Source organism: Arachis hypogaea, chromosome 8 (assembly GCF_003086295.3).
Source record: "Arachis hypogaea cultivar Tifrunner chromosome 8, arahy.Tifrunner.gnm2.J5K5, whole genome shotgun sequence".
NCBI classification, from domain to species: Eukaryota; Viridiplantae; Streptophyta; class Magnoliopsida; order Fabales; family Fabaceae; genus Arachis; species Arachis hypogaea.
In genome coordinates this window covers 31,871,917-31,887,623 of record NC_092043.1, presented here as the reverse complement: position 1 = coordinate 31,887,623, position 15,707 = coordinate 31,871,917, and the positions used below count along the sequence as shown (strand labels likewise).

General features: G+C 28.2%; 1 protein-coding gene and 1 pseudogene across 4 annotated transcripts; both read right to left on the bottom strand.

The window, feature by feature from the left end:
- Positions 1–7,289: 7,289 nt before the first annotated feature.
- LOC112707002 (protein-tyrosine sulfotransferase) lies at positions 7,290–11,612 on the bottom strand. 4 transcript variants are annotated; one of them, XM_025758541.3, is made up of 13 exons: positions 11,184–11,612; positions 10,952–11,017; positions 10,628–10,790; positions 10,463–10,534; positions 9,999–10,287; positions 9,504–9,644; positions 9,111–9,215; positions 8,865–9,006; positions 8,527–8,573; positions 8,340–8,408; positions 8,125–8,244; positions 7,823–7,954; positions 7,290–7,637 (listed from the first exon to the last, which is right to left on the bottom strand). In XM_025758541.3, exons 2-13 carry the CDS (start codon positions 10,998–11,000, stop codon positions 7,497–7,499), a joined length of 1,470 nt encoding a protein of 489 aa, XP_025614326.1. In that variant the 5' UTR covers positions 11,001–11,017; positions 11,184–11,612; the 3' UTR covers positions 7,290–7,496. The 4 variants fall into 4 exon arrangements, with proteins under 4 accessions (XP_025614326.1, XP_025614328.1, XP_025614329.1 ...); XM_025758543.3 differs by having other exon boundaries at positions 7,810–7,954; positions 11,184–11,564; XM_025758544.3 differs by having other exon boundaries at positions 7,290–7,634; positions 7,810–7,954; positions 11,184–11,564.
- Positions 11,613–13,506: 1,894 nt separating this feature from the next.
- LOC112705253 (protein ENHANCED DISEASE RESISTANCE 2-like) lies at positions 13,507–15,163 on the bottom strand (annotated as a pseudogene).
- Between the last annotated feature and the right edge of the window lie 544 nt (positions 15,164–15,707).

Sequence of the window (15,707 nt, the reverse complement as noted above, 5' to 3'; positions counted from 1 at the left end):
ATCATTTTTTCATGTAATTTCTGAATTTTCTCATCCAAATTTGATCTATGTGGTTGAGTATTTTAGTATGGGATCATCGTAGTTTTGTTGTGATACTAATGTGATAAAAGTTTCGGTAATTTCATAACTAATATATGAGATAGACCAGATTATTAAAGTAATAAGAGAAATAACATTCAGATTTACACGTAAAATTTATAAGAGGTTATCTTAGGAAAATATATATTTATAACCCAAGTAGAAGATCATTAGGAAATTATTATTTCTTAATATATTTATGGATAATACATATATTAATTATAATCGTAAATTAAGTAATTTCACATTAAATGACTTATATAACGATGAAATCATTTATTGTCATAAATGTTAAATTAAATAAGTCATTATTACTTTTGATTTGGATAAACGAGATTAAAACCATAGATACTATTTTATTTGAGTTTTAGGGTTGAATGAGTGTCACACTCAAATATAAATAATGACTTTAGAATTTTGGTCTCCAACACATCAAACTCATCTTCGTAGCTCTTTTCTCACAGTAAAATTGTGATTCAGTCCTATAAAAAATATAGAAGATTTTGGTTGACGAAGATCAAAGAACCACAAGAGCCAAGCTCTCTGATCTCAATCATACTCTCGAATAAAGAGACGCTTCTGCGCTCTTAGTTATATTTTTTAATGATTTAACATGGATGATCTTGAGGCTGAGAAATCCTAAAATTTTCAACTAAAATAAAAATTTTATTCAATCAAATGATAATAAATAATTTTATTGAATTAAATTATATTAATGTGATCATTGGATGATAAAGAATGCTAGAAAAATAAATAAATAATATTTTAAGAGTATAGAAATATTAAATTGTCATTTCAATTTACTTTTTTAATCAACGATAATAAATATTTTAAATTAATTAAATTTTTACAAAATTTATACACCTAAAACTATTTCATTTTTTCAAAAATCTTTTGAAAATACAATGGTTCAATGAGAGGTTGACTATTGAGAATTGAATATAATATTTTTAAATTTTTATTTTCAATAAAAAGATGTACTTAGTTCTATTCATCCTAAATAATTCTATATTCACTATTACTTATCCATCTAAATAATTCTAACATGGATAGAATATTATTTTTAAATGCAAAATATTTAAAATATATTTATTCTATTTCAAAAATTAATATTCATATTTAACTTTGAATTCCAACAAATATGACAAAAAATATTATATTTTTTAGTTAAAAAATTAAAGTAAAATATCTATAAATATATTTTTGTGCTTTAGTTTTAGATTTTTCAAAAAAAATTGGCAAGTTAATAGAATCAAATCATATTTCTATAACATACATAAGAATGTATATTACACATAAATAAAAAAAATTAGGTATAGCAAGAACAAATACATAAATTAAAATTAAATTTAGAAAAATAAGAACGAATAAAATATTGAAGGAAAGAAATATAAATGGAAGAGAAACAAAATTATTAGATGGAAGAGAAATAATTTAATAAATTTTATGTGTATATAAAAGAAGAATAAAAAGAAGATATACAGTACTTTATTTAATTTAGCAAGATTTATGGGAATAAACACATAAAATAAGAGAATAAAAAATGATAATAAAAAGAAGCTAAACATCTGAATTAATATCAAAAAATAAAAAATAATAAGATAATGATAATCTATCATAATCTTAATCTTTTAATATAATTAATGAATAATAATATAATTAATCTACCATAATCTTAATATAATCTTTTAATATAATTAATTTTAATTAAATAATCAAATAAATTAAATATAAATATGTTTAATCTAATCGTATAAAAAATAGTAAATTTTTTACAATTAGACATATTATATATATATTGGGAATAAAATATCACTTTAAAATGAGATTATTATTATTAATGACATATAAATATTAAAATTATATTAATACATTAATAGAAATATATTATTATAATAAAAAATTACAAGAATTAAAATAACTGAAATTTATTAACTTTAATTAGTTAAATTAGCATAAAATAAGAAAGAGATGATTAATCAGATTAAATAAATTAAAAATATTACTAAACAAAGTAAATATCACAATAATTATATTACTAATTGAAAAATAATCTATTTAATCAATTCAAATTTTTATTGAAAATAGAGAATTAAGAATTATCAATGAATAAAAATAAATAGGATATAATACATTAAAGAATAATTTTGGTAGTATAAATAATAAAATTAAATTATTATATACAATTTTTACTTTTTACCTTATTATGATTGAAGTTAACATTAATGGTAAAAAACTAATTTTAAATAGTCCTAATTTGTATTTTAACACATAATTAAAACACAATTCATAATTTTTTATATTGTGATTAATCAATATTTTTAAATTTTTTGGTTAAATCTTCTGTGTTTTATGATTGATAATTTTTTTTTACAGAACACAAATTTATGATGAGTTATTACAATCATAATTAATTAAAAAATAAAAATATAAAAAATCAAATAAAAGATAAAAAATAGAATAAACAATTATTTTGAAACTAAATTTTTTTTAATTGTGCTAGAAATTCTAAAAATTTGTATCTTATTATATAATTAATTTTGTTACTCACTTTAACCTTATTATTCATTTATTGTATCTAAAAAGTATATAATGTCACACTTTATTTTTAAAAAGATGAAACTCTTCAAATACACGGTATAATATATAATTTAAGAACAATAAAATAAAAATATCTAGAATTTTATAATAGTATTTAAAATTTTCAATGACAATAATACAAAGTGTTTAAATAGACCAAATGAATTCAATAGTTATTCTTTGCATATCTTATTTAAATTTGAATCTTAAAATTTACTTTTATCTTTTTTTTCTAATATATATTATTTTTGACAAAAAATAGAGAAAAATTGATTAGACCAAAAAAATATCCGATCAAAAAATTATTATAAGGAGATTTATAATTAGAGAAGAAAAGAATAAATATATTAATAATAATTAAGAAAAAGAAACTAAGCTTGTATTAAAGAATGTTAGAAAAGAAATAATAAAGTTCATATTAATAATAATAATGCTGAGGAATGATGTTGCTGCTTTAGGCTTCTAACCTTCGTCTTTGGCCATCTTTTTTTCTGCTCTTTGCTCTTTTTTTTTAAATTATCAAGTCATAAAAAAATAAAGAACAATTCAAGAAAACGAAAGTAGCAAGATCGAAAACAGTAAGATTAATAGTAACTATACAAATCAAAATACATAGGAGAAAAACAAACTATTATATGATAGAATTAACATGAGTATATTTTATCATTAAATAAACAAAGTTAATGCACAACAAAATTACATGTAAAGAGAAAAAAAAAAGAAAAAAGAGTTAAAATATCCAAAGTGATAAAAAGATTATTCTATAGAAGACTATAAAATAATGAACATCTAACTAAATTAAACTGTACTTATTATTATTAGAAATGATAAGAGAGAGCAGTAGAGAAAAAGTTTGTGTGTATTCAAGTTGTGTAAAATGATACAATATAGAAGGATATTTATAAGTGCTAAGAGAATCAAAATAATAAAGACGTAATATCTTATAATAAATATTTAAATATGTTAAATAATACTAATTGATCTAATTGATCCTAATTATACTCTAACAATTATATTCAATTAATTGATATACATAATATTAAATTGTGTGATACTTAAATATCTCAATTAGTTGATATAATTAATCCACCGTAATGAATTGTATTTAATGAGTTAGAAGAAATAAATCAGGAAACATTCTAAGAAACATGCCATGTCAACTTTATCATTAAGTACAAAAATTCGATTTTTATATAATAGAATAAATATAATAGATAGATATCTCATTATTCGTTATTTTAACTTATCTATTAATTATATATTTTTTTTATATTTACCACTCAATATATTAAAATATAAGAATTACATAGATATTTAATCAAAAGAGCATTTAATTTTTTAAAATATAATAATAGTTTTAATTTCTTTGATTTTTCTTTTTACATGTTTTGTGTGTGTTTTTTTAAATAAAAGACAAGCCTATAGCAAAAATAGGAAGAGATTGTAGTATTTATTGAAGAGGAAAAAAATATAATTAAAATTCATACATTTAAAATGTGTTTGAACTTTGAAAAATGAAATGAGACATGAGAACCCACACTTGGCTTCAATGAATCTGTTTACATCATTCAACTCAATGTTCTTTAGCTTTCTATTTTCTTCTCTTCTATTTCATATGAATTTATCAGTGACAAACATGCATCAAATAGAGTATTTTTTAACTCCATCCTAATTCATATATTATCTTTGCCAAACATGCATCACATAGAGTATTTTTTAACTCCATCCTAATCCATATATTATCCTTGCTAAACAAAATATAAAAGAAAAAAAAGACAGTAAATAAATTAAAGTTATTATTATTTAAAGAGACAGTAAATATATTAGTAAATTAATTAAGATCTAAATGATGAAAAATAACATTAATTTAAAAAAGTTAAATTAAAATTAACTCAAACATTGATATTTAAATTATAAAAAAATTGATTTTCATATTTTATAAAATATCATACTGGCGGTAATTGTAAATATGACGCTACTTAAAATTAAATAAAATAACACAGATAAAACAAATAAAAAAATAAAAAATAACTTAATCTTGTATAAAGTTTACCTATAAAATTCTGTACTAAAAAATGAATTTAATTTTAGTATATTAATAATATAAAATATTTTATATAATCATTCAATTCAATTAGATTTATCTATTTAGGTCATTATTGAAAAATAAATTTAAGATACCAACATACAATTACTTTAAATTAAGCAACAATTATTAATACTATATAAGGATACACTATTCCACTAAAAATGATTGCCATAAGGAATAATTTTCTATTTTTCTATACTAATATTAGAAAGTTTATATAATACTATATAATAATATTATCATTATCAATACTATATGATATCAAAAAGAAAAAATCACCGTACTAATATAATATTATTAATATTATATAAATCGTCTTTGTATTTATTTTTCTGTGCATATATAATATTTAATTAACACATTAAGACATATATAATATTTTGTTAATACATATATAATATAAAGTGATTTACAAATTATTATTAATTCGTATATAATGTATAATTAAATTTAATGAATTCAATTAGAATAAACAATAAATTATTTATTTTATTTCATACTTTATAAATGAATAAATTAATTAACTAATATAACAAATTATAATTAATGTAGTAAATTTAATTAAGTAATATATATTATAATAAATTATATTAATATTTAAATATCTAATCAAATCAATTAGTTGATATAATTAAGTCATAGTAATAAATTGTATTGAATGAGTTAAAATAATTAAATTGAGAAACACTCTCTGAAGTATGTCACGTCATCTCCATCATTAAGTGCAGACATCCGATTTTTATATAATAGAATAGATTAATATTTAAAATAAACATTTTTTTCTTATGAAAAACATGTTTTCGTTATGTGTAAATGAGCTTAGATTGAAGGCACTTCAAGTACCCTCACTACCATCTTTTACCTTTGCAGTCTAGACGAAAGAGGTCGGAGATGGTAATCAGGGAAGTTTAAAATGCCTTCACGTCAACTCCAAGATGGAGGAAAGCTTGAAATGCCTTTGTGTCAACTCCAAGACTGCGGTTATTAGGGATATTCGCAAAAAAAAAATATTTTATAAAAGTACTGAAAAAGGTCGGAGATGATAGTGAAGGTGCTTGAAAAGCCTTCACGTCAACTACAAGTCAGCGGTTAGGGTATTCGCAAGAGAAAAAATATTTTATAAAAACACTTTTATTTGAAGAAGATGTGAAAAATAGAATTGAAATTAATGCACTAAAAAATATTGAGAATTTTGAATTTATAGAAAAAAAAAAGAAAAAACTGGTGAATGAACTAGTTTGGTGCACGACATTCAATTTCAGGGACTAAAATGAGTCACTTAATGCAAAGTGAGGGACTAATTTGGTGCATATATAACGATGACATAATGGATGACACGTGGACGAATATTGTTGCGACACATGGCACAAACAAACACGTGGCCAAATAATATTGTGACACGTGGCACAACCATCCATGTCAGCATGCCACATCACTGGTCACCATATCATCATACCATTACGCGTGGCCAAATCATGAAGTAGTACGTGTCACTTACAGTCCACGTCATCATGTCATGTCATCACGTCGTTAATAGAAAATGGTTCAAGGACTAATATGGTGCACTTTTTTTCAATCGCAGGGACGTAATTGGTGCAATTAGAATGTTAAGGACGATTTGAGTGCACGATGTCAATCTCATGACCATTTTGTGGTTTAACTCTCCTTCATCTCTATTACTTGTTGAACACCTTCTTGGTAATCTACTATGAAGCTTTTAAGAGCGTCTCTGTATGCAGAGTCTCTGGTCCTGTACACGCGCTGCAAGCTACAGCTGTATGTTTTCCAGTAAAAGATCCATGGGTTTTGTCAAAATTACCATCTCAAACTCATTGTTCAAATCAATGGCAGAAAGCTACCGAAAACAGTAGTTTCAAATTTGCATGAATAGCAAGAGCAGAGAGTTCTAATGCTGAACGAATAAGCAAGGGATGGCTCATAGTGTATACAAACGACGTCGTTTTTCCTGTTTTAGTTTTCTTTTTTTATAACTTAATATTAGCATGATCATTTATTTTAATATAACAATTTTATTTTAGTTTTTCATTGAGATCCTTTCTCCTTATTGTTGAGGATAAAGATTTATCCATTTTAAGTGTAGTTATATTTTTTCTATAAAGCTAGAATATTAAATATAAATTAAAAAGAAAAAGTCTTCTCTAGGTCTTAACCATTTACCCAAATGGACATTGCAGTCCCTAACAATTGTAAAAATACAAATCGATATAATTGTTAGAAAACGCGAGACACAATGTCCATCAGATAAATTGTCCATAAGATAAATTGTTAAGAACTGAAAAAGACTTTTACTCAAATTAAAATTAATTTCTTATAAATTCATATAATTCTTAAAATTTTACACTATTGTCCAATTACATATTGTTTTTATATGATTTTTGATAGAGTGAATAATCAAAATACTAATGTAATAAGACATCTATAAAACAAACCTCATAGTGTATACAATAGATAGCAAGGTTCATCAACAATTTAATGGGCATTTTGATAGGAGTATGAAGAGAATAAATAAAGGCCCAATCTATTGCTCTGAATTTCCTTTATAATCATATACTTGTATGTGTAGAAATGGTTGGTACAAAAATACTATCATGATCACAACAGTTCATATTTGCACTGAAATGTCTAAATGGTTAAAACAGAGAGAGAACCCCCAACCTAGACTTAAGAATTGAGCTTTCTATATGAAGGGACAAAACTGGGAACAAAATAATGGCACTTAGTACAGTTCTTACTTAATCTTCAACGTTCTTCTTCTCACATTTACAATTAGTAGCAATACCAAAATGAGGAAGGCAAAAGTAATTGCCAATGGAAGGAACTTCCAGAAAGTGATTTCAGAGGCAGTGCTTGATATGTTGTCCCATCTCTGCTGCATTTAGCAAAGATAAAAAGCAACAAAAAATCAGAAACACGGAAACATGCTCGTCGCAGGAAACAGGCCAACTCACAGTTAGGCCAACTTCATAGCCTAATAAATATATCTTTTGTTACTTATCCTAACTATTTTAATACCTGTAGAGGAAATAGAAGAAAGATCAGACCTTCAACACATACCTCAGTGAACGCCCGCATTGTAGCTTTATGTTGTTTATCGAAAATGGCTCTTGCATACTCGTAAAGCTCTAAGTCCAGGTCATTAAGAGACCGTATCTCTTGGAGAACCTCTTCACTAACTCGAAGACGTGCCTGTAAAATCATAAAAGTCATCGGCAAGGGAAAGCACAACACTGCAAGTTAATGGTAGGCTTTGAAATTATCCAACACCCAAGTCAAACAAACAACAAGACTAGGTTTCATGCTTCATTGAAGCAGAATTGTGGAATGATATTCTTTTAGCATTAGATCTATTTATTTACCTCCTTAGTAAAGTTCACCGGAGAAATCCTCTTCAAAGAAGCGATACGCCGGCTTGACTGGGCCTTGCGTAAATTAGAGATGCAGCCTTCATAAGCACCCATGAGCTCTTTAGCAGACATCTGAAATCAATGAAAAATAAGCATGCAATCAAAGATTGGAAGGAAACTATTTGATAAATCCACAACCGGCATAATTGTTGTGGAAACATCTTTACCTTCAACTTTGTTGCTTCACCACTGTCACTTGAAGTAACCTCACTTGCTACTGTCTCTGAGGTACTATTCTGTCTTGCAGGGAGAAATGCTATGAGAGTGCTTCCCTTTATATTTTTTAATGAAAAAGGATTTACCCTCACCCAAACTTTAATAACCAAGTTACATCAAGAAAGAGGTGCTTCTTACCTGATGTTCACTGCTATCAGGATCAGAATCTGAAACTGAACTCTGTTCTGCAGTACATGTACAATGTTAGGTGTCATTGAATTTTGTTTTTATTTTATTTTTAAAGAAAAAATAAAAAATATGGCCAAGACTAAACATAAGATGACAACATCAATATTCTACCAAAGTTCAGTGTAAAACATGATATTAGAATATTAGACAAGCTCACCGATATCATCTGAAAGCATTACATGCACAGGTACATAGCCTTAGCTCTAAATTCTGTACAAATTTTACAGCCCCTTTGTAACCTACGTCAAAGTTTGACCAAAACTGAAGATTGCTTATAATACACTAACCTGTTTTATCAACAAGCTCCAGGCTAGTGTTTGGAGCATTAAGCTGTGATATAACCTGAGCACCAACCACATTTGCAAACATAGTTGCAGATTCTCTGTGCTCTTCAGTAAGACCAACATATAACATATTATTCAATCTCTTCTGCAAGATGTACAAGCACAAGAAACAAATATTGAGAGAAGGAAGAGAGAGAAGCTGAGAACTACATGTTGAAATTATCACAACTTCCAAAGCTTATTTATTACCTTTGCAACCTGTAGCACATATTTGCCAAGAATCTTGTACTTCTGCACACAATGGCGCACTTCGTGTGCTTCTGCCATATAAGAATTGTTTGTCAAACCTGCAACCTGATAGTCGGAGTCAAATGTTTGATATTAATTATAGTCATCGCTACCAAGATGTTAGTTAATACAATGTGATATTAATTATAGTCAAATGAAAATATATCCATCCATATTTTCTTGTGGCAATGATCAACAACATAAGATTTGACGGAAAAAAAAAGAAGAAAGAAATTCTTGCCAACAAATTCTAGTTGAATCATTATCTGAGAAATCAGCATAGCATATCATGGAAATTGCATAAAGTGATGACTTAGAATCCCTATACTCGTAAAGAAATGCAAGCTGAATTACCTGGAATGTGGCTCCGTTATGTACAATATCCCTGGCCGCAGGATGATTGATGTATTCATGTAATGGCATTGCAAAATCTTCCATGTCATAATAATCATTCTTCTCTATTGTATGCTGTCCATTTCTGCGCCTTGCATCTCTCTGTCAATTTAAGGTCCACATAAATCATACATGCAACGCATTGAAATAGAGAACATCACACAGTAAATAATTTACTTTCTCCTTGGCAACTTTGGTGATTTACGTTTCCATCTTCAAAAATAAGCAATTGGTTTAAACACATCTATGTCATAATCATGCCATAAAAAAACAAGTTATCCACCTAAACATAGACTACCTAGCAAGTCCAAGATTACTTTTCACACAAGAACCAGGCTAGATGCATATGCTCTTCAATGCTACTATATCAGCAATATCCATCCTCCTCTAATAAATGCTACTATAGATGGTCAGACACAACTTATTAGTAAGCTTTCCAAATGAAACATGATATACCCTTTCAAAAAGATCTTGCCGCATCCATGGAACTAGATACTTCCATGGCCAGATATCCAGTGTACTAACTGCTTTGGTCTTAGAGCGCAAGCGTAAAGTCATCTGTGTTGCAGATGTCAAGTTGGGATGCACCAAAAATCTAGCTGCAACCTCTATTGAAAATTCATACGTACTAAAGACACGATCTACTGGATCCCTAAGTATGGTCACAACTGAAGTTCTTGCCTTCGGAAGTTTGGATGTTACGCTATAGTCATCATGTGTAACTAATAGCCTGCATTTTGGTTTGCTGCAAATTGACAAACATAAAGAAAACACTAAATAAGTAATCTGTTTTCAGTTTACAGTAAACTTTTGCATGTATAATATGGCTATTCAAGAACAAACTACAACAGTAAGAATATTGTGAACTTAGGGAAGCTGCTACGCTTTACATCTGCATGATACTAAGAACAAGATAGCACCTTGGATCAAAGCGCAACTTATCATAAGAGCGAGGGCATTCCAGAGAGTTAGGATACAATTTTTTCAAGAAACTGCAAAAACACAAAGGTCAACAAACTTGTCAACAGCACAGCTCAAAGTCATTCAGCTGCCTCAATAACTACATCATACAAAACAAAATTTACCAGTGAAAATACGTCCGCCCTCCCGTCCTAGGGACATGGAGGAAGAACAGCAAATCCCCCAGCGTGTGTTTATCCTCCCTGATTTCATTATCAAGTGAAGTGTATGCCCAACTCTTAACAACTCTCTCACAGTGCCCAAAATCACTTGCAAAAGCATCATTCACTAGCACCAAGACAACAAACATAGGAAAAACAATCAAAGTACTATAAGAAGAACCATTCACTAGTACCATAAGAAATGCTCTCATGCGTTCTAAGTTCTAACACCTAAGTACTAAAAAAGAATAATTTAACCACATTTTTTAAATCGTCCACCGTTGATACCTAATAGAAGAATAACCAGCAAAGCACAGAGCTTGAGAGCAGGATCCATGCACGAAATCCCTAATCCTGTAGCCGGCGATAGAAATCAGCCAGCAGAGTAAATATCAGGAAAGAAAAAAGACCAAAAAAACACATAAAACCTAATAATATTAAGAAAAAAACGCAGCATCAATTTCAAGGGATTCGAAAATATGGAAAGGGAAAATGGAGCAGTAGTAGGTGATGGAGTTACCAGTATCGGATTCCGGGATCTCGTGTTCATAAATTCTGCGTTTTTGGGGGGGAAGTCCACAAGATCGAGGAGGACCCACTGGAAAACAAAACCTTGTTGTTGGTCGAGAAAAAAGGAGGCTTTCTTTTCCCGGGAAAAGGAAATTGCAAAAAAAAAAAATTATTGGCAGTGAAGTAATGAACAACACAACACAAAACAAAAGAGAATGGAAGGTTCTGTTTTTGTGATGGGTTGAATAGTTAGTTGAGTTGCTGGTTTCTGAGGAGTGTTGTTTTCACTGTTTCAGGCTTGCAGCTACTGCAAGCTACTGTGCAATCTTTCGGGGAATGAAGGGCAAAATGGTAATATTGTTAGGTTGGATTTGGTTTCGGTTTATGTAGCATGTAGGTCCAACGGTTCAACCGATTTTGCATTGGGATTTGGAAACTTATTAATGAGCATTACTACAAAATCACAAAATTAATGGGGTGATTGGTATGGTGTCCAAGTTTGCCTAATTTATTAAAAAGGTTAAAAGTTAATATTTAATTTTAAAATATAAAAATAAATAATTATTAAATATTTAAAATTTATTATGAAAAGTAAATTAAGTAAAATTAGATATTAAATTATAAGCATTATAAAATTTACTAATTAATAGTGTCTGATAGTCTTGTTAAGAATCTTAACAAGATTTTTTCTTATCATTAAAATTAATTATGTAAATCAATTTTGTCTAATAGTTAATTCATTTATTCGTTTAAGTAAACATTAAGATTCGAATCTCATATTATATATGTAATAATTTATTGACAATAATAAATTTTTAAATAAAGTTTAGATTTATAGTAGATTAATCTTTGTCGTGACAAAATAAGAAATACCATGAAAAATTAAATATAAAATAAATATAAAAAATATAGGAAATAATATATATGAATCTATAATTATATATAAATATATAGTGATTAATTTGATAATTGATTTTTGATGGTTACAGAGTATTTTGGTTTCTAATACTACTATTGGAGCATTAATTATTTTTGTTGTTTCAATTAAATATAATAATTAAAATTTCTTTAGAAAAAATGAGAAACAAATTGTTTAACCAAAAATTACACATGAATTTACCACTTGATATAGCTTGAGCACATTATATGTATCTTTTGAGAAAAAATGGAAGATAAACAATTCAATTTAACAACTACTTAAAAAGGAAAAAAAAAAGCATATTTTACAGCATGTGTATAGGTTGGAATACACACATCTCTCACTCTTCTGAGTTGTTACAATTGTTAAATTGGGTTGTCTATCTAAACATTTTCATATTTTCCTATTAACCCTAAATAGCAATGTCTTGACTCTTGACTTCAACCAACTTGCAAAACATATGATTCTTGGTAAGAATATTTAAAGTAGTAGTTGAAACTAATGGAGTATTTTAAAAAGGGAAAAGAAAACTTAGAAAGAAGGTGCCACATAGCTTTTGCCTTTTGATATGCTCATATGGCTTGCATTATCTTGGAATCATGGAATAGACATTGTATTGCAAACTATAGACTATAATAATCACAAAAATAAATGTTGTGAACAAATAAGTAATAATTTGTTTGATAGATAATAGATAAATTAAAATAAAATAAATATAGATAAGACAAATTTTTATTCTATTTGTTTATGAACTTTTTTACAACATGATTGTAAGCTATTATTTTTACACAAACCTGTTAACGAAGTTAGTTTTATTCCTATAAAAGATAAATAAATTACTATTTCTACTCAAAAGTTTTAAAGTGTTGATAAATTTACTTATAGATGAAATTACTTTTTTTATACTTTTATTATATAAAAATCATTTTCATAGTACAAAGCTAATATGTTTCATTTATGAATATATGTGTTAGTTTTATAAAATTTTACAGAAAAAAAATAGTGTACCAAAATGTGAATTGCATGTATGTAAAAAATTATATTCTCAGATAGGATAGTTTATGGGAATAATATTTAAAGTTATGTAGGCCTCGAAAATAAGGAATTTCATATAGTTTTGCTTGCCAAACGAAACAATGCGGGGGCATTTGTATTATTCAAGGAGTAAGCCCCTACATACAATCGTTATATATATATTGTGCATAATTGGAATATGGACCCATGTGTCATGGTGTCTCTGAAAATTTGAAATCCCTCTATCTTGTACCACCTTTAAGTAGTTTATGACTATGAATTGGATACATTCTTCTTAAGACAACTTAGGGGGTAAAAATGGAATAATATTTTTATGTATGAGCTCCATGTGTGATTTATATTACTAACAAAAACTAAGATATGCAATTGTTTTGAAAGATTAGTACCAAACATCATCACAAACTGCTTTGATTGAATAAAATAATGGCTTTTGGAATTCAATTAAAGGAATTGGAGGCACACACGAACTCTCCTTGTTTCAATTTATATACAAGATGGCAACCTCCTTCATAAGACCAAAGATACTTAAATATCTCATTGAAACTGATTTGGAAGCATCTAGAATTCTAGATGGTTAAGGCGGCATGTCCCTGAAAGGAACTCCTCCGAAAGCTCTTCCTGCGTATTCCCCTTAACAACACATAAAACACAGCAGTCAATATCGTATTCTGAGCCGATATATCATTCATTCACCATTGGCCAGGTGTAGGTCCTACACCAGTCGTGAACGAATGGTATGTTGACATAGTACATAAATACGTTCAATAACACTCTTCTGGAGGAAATGGTGACAATTACTTCAAAATAAAAAGGAACATGATTGTTATTTTTACCTGTATTAGAAAGGCCATTTCAATAACTAGATGATTGAAATATCCAAAGACAAGACTTACAACACCTCTTGCAATAGTTAACAATCCAATATCAACCCCAAGCTGAAAATAGATGTCATCATTTCAACATCAGCATTCATTCAAATCATTGTAAGATGATTGAGAGTTTAACATGTGATGCATGCATCCCACAAAAGTTCCAATCATTCACTTCCTTTCAACTTATTTTAAGGTTTTCTTCAAGGACCACATAAATGTAAAGAAAGAAAAAAAAAACTTTTTAATACCCTAAATATTTATCTTCATTCTCTTGGTCTAATTATTAGTTCAAAATTTACCTACAAATAGTTCTTCCCTTGGAAATAGTTAATTTCCAATGCTTGACCAATTAAGCATGCCTTCTTTCGCACACTTTGTTTTACTATCCATGAACCCTGAAACATTATTTGTGACGCATTCAACATTTCAAATAACACGCAAAGGAGAAGAAAACATAAGTTTTGGCTGTGGATGAAAAATTATAATCACTGGGATCAGAGATTCTAATATATATAGAACCAGTGATGACTTCAACCAACCTTGGATATGTATGGTATGAGTTTAAATCTTGAATTTCGGTAGGTATCATCACCCTTCATAAAACTCTCAAGCAAAGGGGTATCTTCCACAGGTGTAGTCATCATGTAATATAGTGCTAGATTATATGTAGTTGCACCTGGAACATGGTCCATATAAACATCAAATTAGTGTTAATTATGTCACGTTTTAAGTAAGAACTACATAAACAGATGAATATTAACCAACCTGAATGTTTAAAATGAAGAAGAACTCGGGCCCACCCTTTGCTGCATTTTTCTGTATCATCAGCTGATTTTTCTCAGTCAATATGTTAATCATAAGTTGAAAATGCATTGCCTGAAAATTATCAACATTTGGAACCAAAAATCATTAGAAAAATAACGAACCTGCACAATGCTCTCTGGTCAGCCACCAAGATCATCTTCTCTTTTATCAGATCTCACCCAGTTTGCAGCAACCATTTGCATCAAGGTTCCCTTTGCCTTAACCTAGTAATTGATTACCCCAATAAAGGAATAAATTTGTACAAACAAATTAAGTCATAACTGATTGGCACATGAAATGATACAAATGCACTAAAAGAATGGAATAAAACGGAACATTCACAAGCAGCAGTGGATCCATTGTGAATGATATAATTAAAGTACTTTTTTATTTCCTTTTTGTCCCTAGAATTATTTATCTAAGTGAAATGAACATTTTTCACTTATACCTTCTGGCGATCTTCGAGGTAATTTGCCCCACGAATCAGGAAAGTGGAAGGATCTGGTTCTGCCCAGCTGCAAGGTAATTTACAAGAGGAATCTTTTGGAAGAGTTGATCCATAAGAGCATAAGGTACTTTCTTCTCTGACCATTTCGTGTAAGTCCACATAACCCTTCTTCTAAACTGCATTGTATGGTGCCTAACATTGTTAGCTATAGAAGAATAAAATCATGGATAATCTTGATATGACATACATATTATGTTAATCACCTGCAAGATCATGCAATTTTTTCACAAAATTAGCAGCTGTTGACAACTTAAGTTGACGGAAGTCTTGAAACGATCAAATCCATAGGAGGAAAATGCCAAGTTTAGTGTAGTTCTCCAATTAAAAGTACAAGAAGACAAGCGCACTACATGCATTATAAGGGTTATAGACTTATAGCTAAAATATGCCAAAGGA

Bases quoted from the DNA above. Each gene is read 5' to 3' on its own strand.
- LOC112707002 (XM_025758541.3), bottom strand. From the start codon at position 11,000: ATGGATCCTGCTCTCAAGCTCTGTGCTTTGCTGGTTATTCTTCTATTA. The intron at 10,535-10,627 runs GTAAATTTTGTT...GTGTTTTTGCAG, and splicing joins GGGCGGACGTATTTTCACTG to TTTCTTGAAAAAATTGTATC. The intron at 10,288-10,462 runs GTGCTATCTTGT...GTCAATTTGCAG, and splicing joins AAGTTGCGCTTTGATCCAAG to CAAACCAAAATGCAGGCTAT.